Raw genomic sequence first — 12004 nt, forward strand, 5'->3', positions numbered from 1 at the left:
ATAAATGTGAATCAAACCTGATACTTCAATTTCACATTAATGGTCCATTAACTTGTTATCTATATGGAAATTCTTGCTCAGATACATGTTGAACTAGATGGCCTTTTAAAAGGAGCCTTCAACTATGAAAGTGTATGATTCCATAAAGAGATTTATTTCAAAATACTTTCAATCTCACTTTCCATGGAACAACTCACTCATAACCACATATACAAATTCTGATCACCAAAAAATGTGCTACCTAAAAGGTGTTTGTCATTGTTGCAACAATCAAGACCAAAGCATAAACAACATGGTGATCTGCAATGCTAAGTCTAGTATCTAGACCAATCAAATCACAAATCCTTGAAGTATTCAGATATAAAAATGTTATTTTCACTAATAGGAAATTCAAAAACATATTTAGTGATGGGAAAGCAGGAGGGTTTGGGCCTAGGACTCAATAGTTAACAAATATGAACATGCTCTAAACAACTATTTGGAACCTTCTTATATCTGCCCCCACCTGAAAATAATATGGTTAAGATGCAACTGCCTGAGCCTTTTTCTTTCCACTTTAGTGGGTGTAAAGCTGTCTTGGGCTGGACTGGACAAGCGGATTACAATAATACTGGGTCATACCCTTCATATCTCAGTGTCTCTGAACTCCTGTAGATGATCAACCAAACCACATTCCCTAATCACCCACCACCTGATTGCTCATTCCTATCCCCTTCAACTCTCCCATGTCAAAGTTTCAATCAAACTCCACCCAAAAATTCCACTGTGTCCTCTGGAATGCCTGTCTTATAGGCAACAATCTCTCCTTCATACTAAATCTTTTCCTCTTCTATTCTATCAGCTCTTACTAAAACCTAGGGGCAGCTAGGTGGTGCAGTGGATAGAGTGTGAGGTCTGGAAACAGGAAGACTCATCTTCCTGAATTTGAATATGGCCTCAGATACTAGCTATGTGACCTTGGACAAACCACTTAACCCTGTTTGCCTCAGTTTCCTTATCTGTGAAATAAGCTGGAGGAAAGAAATGGCACATCTTTGCCAAGAAAACTCCAAATGGGATTGTGAAGAGTCGGACAAAACTGAACTTCCCCCCAACGACACTTCCTGGCCACCCTTCCCAATACTGGCTGCACCTTCATTCACTTTACTCAGCTCAAGGTGGGGAAGTTGTTCCTCATTATCTCTTCCAGGTTCTTCCCCTTCCTCCATCACTCAGTAGTAAACTCTCTTCTGTTAATGTTCATGCTACTCCTATCAACCACACAATCAAAATCCTAGTAACTATTATCTATAAACTCCCAGGTCACTGACCTTCCTTCTTCAACGAATTCAGTACCTGACTCACAATTTTTCTCTCTTCCTCAATTCCTGCCTCCGTACTAGGGGACTTCAATATACATACTTATTCTCCCTTGAATATCTTAACCACTCATTTCACTTCTATGAGTTACTCCCCCCAACCTTAGCCACACAAAAAAATGGTCATATCCTTGACCTTGCCATCCCCCACAAATGTACCACCTCCAGAATTCTGAAATCCCCTCATCTGTCCACAATCTATTGTCCGTTACCTAGACTATGCCCTCCGCCTTTTCTCCTCCAACAGACTGACCCTTCTGTGATCCCCACTCCTTCACTTACTTTCATTCTCTCCCTCTCTACTGGTTCACTTCCTACTGGCTACAAACACATCTATGTCTTCCTCACCCTTGGAAAAACCCCTCACTTGCTCTTTCTAGCTCCACTAACAACATCCTGTATCTCTTCTACCCTTTGTAAGTAAACTCCTTGAAAAAGCAGTGTCCACTTTTCCTTTTTCTACTCTCATTCTCTTGTTAACTCTTTACAATCTGACTTCTGACCATTTCATTTCACTGGAATTACTCTCTCCAAAGTTACTAATGATCTCTTAGTTGCCAAATTCAATGGCCTTTTATCAATGTGGTTTTCTGCCTACCTTTCTGTCTCCTTTGCTGGATCCTTCCCCTAATCAAACCCTCTAACAGGGGTCCTTCAGGGTCCTGTCCTGAGCCCTCTTCTCTTCTCCCTCTATACTACTTTACTTGGTGATCTCAGAAGCATCCATGGATTTAATTAGCATCCCTCTGCTGATGACAGGGGCAGCTACTTAGCACAGTGGATGTGCCAGACATGAAGGCAGGAAAACTCATCTCTGAGATCAAATCTGGCCTCAGATACTAGATAGGTGGCATAGTGGATAGAGTTCGAGACAGGAAGACTCATCTTTCTGAGTTCAAATGTGGCTTCAGACACCAGCTGTGTGATCCTGGGCAAGTCACTTAACCTTGTTTGCCTCAGTCTCCTCATCTGTAAAATGGCAAACTATTCCAGTATCTTTGCCAAGAAAATCCCAAACGGGGTCATGAAAAGTCAAAAAGGACAAAAAATGACTTAACAACAACACTAATAATTCTCAAATCTACCCACCTTGCCCCAAACTCTGTTGACTTCCAATACTGCATACTGCATCAGGATTAGGGTCTGCCTCCTCAAGTTTCTCCTCTAAAGTGATTTTCCTAAAACTCAGGTCTGACCATGTCATTCCCCCTCCCCCCTCCCCCCACTCAATCTTATTGCATTCAGGATCAAATACAAAATGCTCTGTTTGGCATTTAAGGCCAAACTGAACCGCATCCTACCTTTCCAGTTTTCTCACACCTGTACATCCTGACATGTACTCTTCAGTCCATGACACTGGACTCCTGGCTGTTCCACAAACAAGACACTCCACCTCTCAACTTTGGGCATTTTCTCTGGCTGTGCCCCATGCCTAGAATTCTCTTCCTTTCTAACCCCCTCCTACTGACCCCCCTGGCTTTCTTCAAGTCCCAACTAAAATCCCAACTTCCACAGGAAGTCTCTTCCAATTCCTCTTAATTCTAGTGCTTTTTTTCTGTTAACTATTTCTTATTTATCCTGCATACATCCTGCTTTGTATATATGTATTTGCATGTTGTCTCCCTCATTAGATTGTAAGTTCCTCGAAGGCAGGAACTGTCTTTTACCTCTTTTTGTATCCCTAGAGCATAGCACAGCGTCTGGCACATAGTAGGCACTTGCTCCCTGACAGCAAGGACTGCCTCATTTTTTCTATTTGTATCCCCTTTTTATTCATTCATTGCCAATCATTATCAGTTTATATTATCTTGTACTCTTTTTTTTGAAGTAGAGGTAAATTAGATATTCCTTTACATGTCTCTGGAAACTATTTTTAAAAAGACTTATTTTAAAATGGTTCATTGGGCCAGGCTGTCTATATTAAAACACTTCAAGGAAGCATGTTGGCTTAGAATTTCTATCAAAGATTTACAGAAAGCTATATCAATAGTCACATAAGATGAGAAGGTATATAATCTATTCCATTAGAGTGAATATCCATAGAGATTAAATCAAAAAATTACATAAATAATGGGCCAGGATATAATAAGTGCTTGTACACTAAATGGATAAAGGAACAAGTGTTGCCCAATTTAGGAGTTAAGTTACCCAAATATTTCACTTCAATATTTCAAGAATGTGGATTGCCAGTGTGAGCATTCCCTCCACCTGATGCAGAACACAACTCCTCTACACCTTAGGTGGTCCTAAAGAGTTCCTACAGCCAGAAAATTCAGTATGCTGAAGCCACCTGGGTGTGGTGAATTATTCTGAATTTATGTATATTTATATAATAGAATATATATAGTGAATTATATCTGAAATTAGCAATCACCAAGCCCATTCTTGTGGGCTTTCTGGCTTGCGAGAACCTGACAAAGCCTGAGTGTGGATCCACTGGCATAGTCTTTTTATGACCCAAGCTCAATTCCAATCATTCAATTTTTTAAACTTTCTTTTAAAAAATATTTTATTTTCAGTTCCGAATCTCCCTTGGCCCCTCCATCCCAAATGCATTAAGAAGGCAAGGAAAACAAAGGCTAATATAAATATGTAGTTGCAGTAAACAGATTCCCACATTAGCCATGTCCAAGAAAGAAAGGGGAAGAGGAGGAAGAAAGGGAGGGAGAAAGGGAGAAGAAAAGAACAAAGAAAAGGGAAGTAGGGAAGGGGGCTGGGAGGAAAAGGAAGGGAGGGAAAAAATAGGGAAGGAGGCTGGGGGGGAAGGAAAAGAAAAAAAGAGGGAAGGGGGGGAGAAGGGGAAAAGGTGGAAAGGGGAAAAAAGGGGAAGAGAAAAGAGGGAAGGGGAAAGGGAAGAAAAGAACATATGCTTTGATTTGTACTCTGAGTCACTTCTCTATCCCAAGGCAGATAGCATATTTTATCGTAAGTCCAACCAACTGTAACTGGTTATTGTGTTGATCAAAGTTCCTGAGTCTCTCAGAGTCGACTGTCCTTAAAATATTGTTGTCAATGTATAAATTGTTCTCTTAGTTCTGCTCACCTCACTCTGCGTCATACAAATTTTCCCAGGTTTTTCTGAAAGCATTCATTATTTCTTACAGCATGGTAGTATTCCACCATATCCGTATAAGTTATCTAGCCACTCCCAACTGATGGGCATCCCCTTATTTTCCAATTCTTTGTCACCACAAAAAGAGTTGTTATAAATATTTTTTCTACATATGGGTCCTTTCCTCTTTGATCTCTTTTGAGGTTAAAAACCCAAATCACTGGGCCAAAAGGTATACAGTTTAAAGGTATACAGGTATACAGGTATAAAGGTATACAGTTTAAAAGCTTTTGGGAATAGTTCCAAACTAGTTTCCAGAATGGTTGGATCAGTTCACAGATCCACTAATAGTACATTAATGTACCTGTTTTACTACAGCCTCTCCAGTATGTCATTTCTTTATTTTGTCAGCTTAGCCACCACCTCATACCTATTTTAATTGACATTTCTCTGATTATTAGTGATTTAGAAAACTTTTTCGTTAAGCTCTTGATAGCTTGGATTTCCTCCTCTGAAAAATGTTCAAATCATTTGACCATTTATCAATCAGGCAATGGCTCCAATCAAACACTTAATAAGGGCCTATTAAGTGGGAGCTACTGTGTAGAATACAGAGGATATAAAGGCAAAACTGGTATACTCTCTCCCCACAAGAAGCCAGCATTCTAACAGGAGAGATAACATTCACATGCAAATATATATATATATATATATATATATATATATATATATATATATATATATATATATATATATATAAAAACACAGACAACACAGATACAAGGAAAGGAGGAGGAAGAGGCAAAAAAGCCTCCCACTAGGAGTGATACTTGAATTGAGTTTTAATAGAATTCCAAGAGAGCATTCCACTAATGAGGGACAAGGTAGTACAAAGGATGGCTGTGAGGAAAGATAAGAAATCTAATTTGGCTGAGTTGAAGAGAATACTGTGTAATCAAGGTGGAAAGTAGGCTGAAGATCAGTTTTGAAGAGCCCTAAACTGATAAAAAGAGAAGTTTCTATTTGCTTCTAAAGGTAACTGGTAGCCACTGGAGTTTAAATAAGATGGTAACCTGGTCAGACCTGAACTTTAGAAAAACCATTTTGGTGGCTATGTAGAGAGTGAATTTCAGTAGAGATTAGAGGCAAGGAAATCAATCAGGAGATCACTAAAAGAGGTAATGTGAGACTGAATAAGGGTAAGGGCCAGGTAAGTGGAAGGAAAGGGGACATATATGAGAGATGCTAAGGAGACAGCGATGAGAAGATACGACAAATGACTGGATTTGGGGTGAGGAGCTGAGGATGACAGTGAGGCTGTGAACCTGGGTGACCTGAAGAAAGGTGGTGTCCTTGAGAGAAACTGAGAAATTTGGAAGCGGGGGGAGGGACACATACACGTTTTGGACATACTAAGCTTGAGATAACTGCAGGATATCTACTTTAAAATGTCCAATAGGCATGTGGTTATAGCACTAGAACTCAGAAGAGAGACAAGGGCTTCAAATACATAGATTCTAGAATCATCTGCATAAAAATGAAAAGTGAACCCTGATAAGGGTCCACCAATTCAGAATGTAGAGAGAAAAGAGAAGGAAACCAGAAAAGAGCCTTGGAGTACACCATAGCTACAGACATTCTATACTACAATGGGCTAGTATAGGGCTTTATTGAAGGAAACTATTTAAATACTTGGGGGGGGGGGAAGAATTCATAGTTTTATTTTAAGGAAATCACAACTTACGTTTCTGCTTCTTGAACTGAAACATGTCTTTCTTTTTCCAAGTCTATCTTATTACCTGGTTGAGAAAAAAATTTAATACAAACTTTTAGTAATGGCTCATTTTCACCAACAAACCACAACAACCACTTCACAATTTTCTAATACTACAGATTACAAACTTTCTGGTTCTCAGCTGATGTTATAAGTGAAAAATTCAGGCAAAAGAAGAAAATACCAGAATATGCATTGATTAAAGTTTATAGCAAAACTTCTTCAACAGGCCCATAACCAACTAAAAAACTAGTCCATTCATAAGGGCACTTACCTTACAGTTTCTACAAGATGTTACTATTTCATGACATGAGGTTACAAATACAGATAGTTACAACCAAAAAAACTATTATCATAAAACTTTCAAATGACTGAAGTTATAGTAAAATAATTTTCTACTATCAAATATAAAGAACTTCAAAACCTCATTAATTCTCTTTAAGCTAACAGGACTTCTTCTAAGCCTTTCTATCCATCCTGTGGCTGAACTTTTAGTGTCATAAATGCCAGGGTCCCTTGGGGGCATCTCTACTGACTCTCCCAGCTGCCTCTCCCTCATGAAGACACTTCACTTTGTTAAAATCATTCCAGAATCCATCTGACTAGCACAATCCACTAGGTTCTTATCACCACTACTTATTCTCATTTTCTTTGGTTCCTTAAACCCTAAGGAGTCTGAAGCTAAAAGAACCTGAGTTTCCTTCTATTTCTGATCCCCCAGAGTATCATAATATTGTCTTTGTTGTTTACAAAGCATTGCACGGACAGGCATACAACTGGGGCAAAAGACACACAATAACCATCAAAAAGGGTAAATGGTTTATCATGCTTCAAGGTTCACACGGTTTAAGCATTTCATTAAACATTAGCCTCAGGGCACTAGGCCAACACTTTTTAGTCCTCCTTTGGCCCTGCCTTATCTGCTAAGTTTGACTTTGATATTAGTTCATTTCTAGATCCTGCTATGATTTTGGTTGCTCTATCTGCTGTCTTAACCCTTGGGAATCACTTCCCCAGTACCTGATTATGGGTTCTGGGGCCTCAGCAAATATTTCCATTTTACATGTCAACCCCTCTCCCCACTTTCTGAGTTTATTTTATATTTGATCCACTGGCTGTGTCCTTGAAAAATCCCCAAACTATCTTCTATTGGGTTTCAGAACTTGGATCACCTCGTTCTTCCTTGGTCAGGGCAAGGTGGAAAAGAGGTAACTGTCTAAGTTTGGGGTTTTTGAAAGTTAGTCTTCCTCTCACCTCAATCCATCATGTCTGTGCTAACTACTGTACCTGATGCAAATACTGAACCTCTGATCCCCCATGTGCTCTTAGCGTAGACTCTCTTCCTATAACTAAACTATCCTTCTGAAAACGTATTCCCTTACTTTCGCGCTAATCTCAATTCACTAGCTAATCTCAAATGATAGACACAGGACCAATGAATACTGGATAATTTTCCTTGTTCTTAGCTACTGACTCTAATTACTTATCTCATAATGAGTCATGAATCTCACAAACTATATATTTTTTAATAAATGCAGAAATATAGCAATGCCAACATATTCAACTCTACTCCCCTCTCCCCTTTAAAAATTAGGTAGGGTCATATCCCAGTGAGGATAAGGACTAAATATGTGACTTTACTGGTACAAGGAACTCCTGAATTAGGAAAGTTCCTCTATCCAATACAGGCTGGCACCTTTTCTGCAACTTATAGTGTTAGAGAGTTGCCTAGAGTATTGAGAAGTTAACTGAGAAGCCCAGGATCATGAAGCTAGTATATCAAAAGAAACAAGACTTGAACTCATGTCTTTGGACCCCAAAGCTAGCTTCCTATCCACACTCCCTAGGTTGCTTCGCCATCGCAATACCTTAAAATACCTAATTCCTGAAGGCAGTGTGCACAGTAAAGATAAAGTGCTACAACACTTGCAAGCAGCAAAATATCCCTCCAAACCCTGCTTCTGATACTTAGTAGCTGCAGGACAAGGAATGAATCACTCAATTTCTCTGAGCCTTGGTTTTCTCAGCTATAAAAGAGGATTAGACCTGTATCATCTAACTCCCAAGAGTTCAAAGGAGATGTTTGCAAAGCATTCTGCAAACTTTAATGTACTATGTCACTTTTATTAGGATTACTGCGGTCTTTAAGCAGCATTAATTTTTTCATGTAAATAAATATAAATATTAGCTTCTGTTTCATACCCCAGACCTCCCTAAAAAAAAGAAAGAAAAAGAAAACTCACAAACATAAAGGGTCTCATACTTTTTCTATTACTCGGACTCATATCAAAATGAACTTAAAGATATATACACACAGAAATATCTCCAAATAGCCAAAGACTGGATGACAAAAATAAAATTTTGAATCAATCAACAGGGCTGGTATTAGTCAAAACTAACGAGATGAAATGTAACTGGGAAAAATGAAGAGTCCTGATAGCATTTTTTAAGTCAATTCTACAAGCCCACAGGTGGCCAATACCTGGCTTGGCATGTAAGACCCAGAGTTTTTGGATGAGATTAACAAGCTTGATTTGAGACAATGCTATGCAAAACATGGCTTCAATAAAAGTTAATGCAATGCTTCAATTAATTAAAAAAAAACCAAAAATACAGAAGTGAATAGACAAACAATGTAACTGGGAAATATTTGACAAAATAAATAAAAATACAACACAATTTTAATTTGTGGTTTTCTAAGTCAATATGTAACTTTTGGGATTCTGTCTGTATTTGAATTTAATACCACTATTGTAGATGGAAAGGCTAATCTTTCTGAATGACCATGGACAGGACATCACTGAGAAGGGCATGAAATATGTTATTATAATATCTAGTTAAACAAATAGCTAAACTACCTTTCTTCTTGGGTAGGTGACACAAATGAACAATTAACTGAGCCCAGAATGGAATAAAGTCACATTTAAGAAACTATGCAGTTCTTTTAATGATCCCAAACTGTTCTTTGCCACAAAAGCCCATTTTTAAAATACCATTATTTTGGTTGAAAAACACAGAATACCATCTTGAAAAAATCAAAATTGTAGGCATGCCAAAAAGGAAAAAGATAGATGGCTAAGTGTAAGCGGGCTACAGCATACTGCAAATAATGCCTCAAGCACAAGAAATACATTACTCAAAGCATGTATAAACATGACATTAATATAGAAAATTTCATGTAAAAAATTCATGTAGAAAACATAAAGAGCCACAGATGGACAGCCCACGGGCTATACTGGAATAGGCACAAAATTGTAAAGGTTCAGAGGAAGATCGCTAGGATCACTTACAAAGATTTACAGAAAGATATGTACAAAAATGATATAGAATAAGAAGATATGGAGAGGCTGTGATCTGTATCAGAGGAGGGAGAACCTATGTTGATAGGATCATGAATGTAATATATCAAAGTCTATCTGGACAAAATATTAGATTCATTCCACTTGGCTTAAAGTCAGCAAAACAAGTGGAAGTTAGGTGGTCAGATTTCAGCTCAAAGAAACTGCTAACAATTAGAGCTGAGTAAAAATGGCCTGCTTTGCACAAGAGTAGATTGTTTGTTACTGAAAATGTTCAAATCATGACTAGAGATCCACTTACAAGGGATGCCATAAGGAAATACTACTACTACTAATAGCTAATATTTATGTGGTACCTAATATGTGCCAGACACTATGCTAATCCCTTTCCCTATTCTCTCATTTGATGCCCACAACTCTGGGAAGTAGGTGCTATTATTACTTCCATTTTACAGAAGAGAAAAACTGAGGCAGAGATTAAGTGACTTGCCCAGGGTCACACAGCTACTAAGTATATGAGGTCACATTTGAAACTCAGGTCTTCCTGGCTCCAGGCACAGCAGTTCTCTTCACTACGCCATCTAGCTGCCCCCAAAACAATATTAAATACTGTTCAGAAGTTTGGACTAAGTTCCCTTATAACTAAAATTCTGATTTGCTCATGAAGAATGCTTTTGTTGGTTTAGATAACTCCCAATGAGAAAATTACTCTACTAATTAAGATCAGCATCTCTTATGTAACTTACATTCTTAGAGAGTTGCTATGGGGCACTCAGAGGTTAGTGACCTATCCAGAGTCATACAGCTAGCATATGTCAGAAGCAAGATTTAAACCAACGGCTGGCTTTTTATCCACTACATCACAATGCTTCACCAATAAAATAATAGCAATTTATATTTTAGTGGTTTATGGTTATAAAAATGCTACACACTTCCTCTTTCAATCCTTACAAAAACCCTGTAAGTTAGGCAGGGTAAATAACTTCACTATTTTTACAAATGAGATGGCTTGAAAAGGTTAATTGATTTGCTCAGGTCACAAGAATAGTAAACTGGCCAGGCCAAAAATGAAACCCAAGTCTACGGGTTCAGTGTTCTTTGTATGTCATCATTCTGTTGTCTCGAATAAAAAAGTAGTAAAAAAGTAGTAGTAAAAGTAGTAACAATTCAGTCCTCATTCTTTTAAATTATACCTTAGAACAAAAAAAAATTAACTTCTGAAACTGTGCAGTTTCTTTTTCCATTTAAAAAATGATTTGTACTATTTATTAATGCAAATTTAATTAAATGAGGCTGATTTTCTTAATTAAGATAGTAAGTTAGCTGAGTCATCTTTTAAAAGTGAAGAGCATTTAAAATATTACATTTGAAATGAATCATTCATTAGCTTACTCACACCAACTTTTAAAAAAAGGTAATGCTAAAAGTGATCTAGGCCAAGCCATCTAAACCCTCTGTGCTTCAACATTCTCATCTTTAAAACAAAGTTTATACTAGATAATGTCAAAACTTTCAACACTGAAATTCTGATTCTAGGTGGAGCTGTTTTAAAAGACTACTTCTTCCCTTTCTGACATAACCTTAGGGAACATTAAAAAGTAAATGTTTCTTCCATGAAATCTGAAGGACACAGACTAAGTTAAAAAACTTTAAAGTAAACAATACTTACCAACTATACATAAACAGATTTCATTTCCCAACATTTTCCGTAATTCCTTGACCCAGTTTTTTACCTGTATATACAAAAAGTATGCATTTAAATACAGGGCAAGCCTCAGACCAAAGTGTTTTGTTATTAACACAATATGCTATTATAAATAATTTACTATAAGGAAGTAACTTCAGTCCTCACCCTTTTAAGTCACACCTTATAACAAAAAAAAAATTTATCTTCTGAAACTGTGCACAAAGTTTCTTTGGTTATGATTAAACCTCATCCTCAAAGCTTAAAAAAAATTTTAAAGGCAACAAGACACACAGAAAGTGAAAACAACCCTGAAAGAGAAAAATATGTGGCAAAAGGAAGCTAAATAATCCCTCTAAATCATTCCTTTACAAGCAAAACTTATAATTTATATGAATCAAAAAGAATGATTCATTTGAATTGATTATCTTGAAGACTTTTACAATACAACTAGTATAAATGCTCCTTTGAAGTTTGTCAAAATGGGGTCTAATCTAATCAAATCACTTCCTGCTCAGCCAAAATCTACAAAACACATTAAAATTAAAAAAAAAAAAAACAACAACAATTTCAGCTATGTGCCCCAGTACTCCCCAAAAATCAGTGCAGATTTCCAAGAGTTTTCACTGTAGGAAAATAGAACACACTCAGAAGAACCTCTGTAAGAATTTCTGATCTACTAAAGAAAAAAGGCTATTACCCTCCTACTTGTTCAACAGTATTGTGCCCTACATTTCTCAGTCTAGCATTGTCTAAGCCTCTTTGTTCCAATAACACATCGGTTGTTATCTTGTAGGCCATTTAACCTTCAACCCTTGTTCAGTTTCCCACAGGGAG

The 12004-nt window shown here is 37.4% G+C and overlaps 1 protein-coding gene across 1 annotated transcript in view; it reads right to left on the reverse strand.

The window, feature by feature from the left end:
- RAB21 (RAB21, member RAS oncogene family) overlaps positions 1–12004 on the reverse strand; it is a 34337-nt gene that overhangs the window by 6701 nt on the left and 15632 nt on the right. The window contains exons 4-5 of the mRNA XM_036759466.1: positions 11153–11216; positions 6155–6209 (exon numbers count right to left, since the gene is read on the reverse strand). Of these exons, the coding sequence (XP_036615361.1) occupies positions 6155–6209; positions 11153–11216 (119 nt within the window). The remainder of the gene's footprint in view (positions 1–6154; positions 6210–11152; positions 11217–12004) is intronic.

This window comes from Trichosurus vulpecula, chromosome 5, assembly GCF_011100635.1.
Source record: "Trichosurus vulpecula isolate mTriVul1 chromosome 5, mTriVul1.pri, whole genome shotgun sequence".
NCBI lineage: Eukaryota > Metazoa > Chordata > Mammalia > Diprotodontia > Phalangeridae > Trichosurus > Trichosurus vulpecula.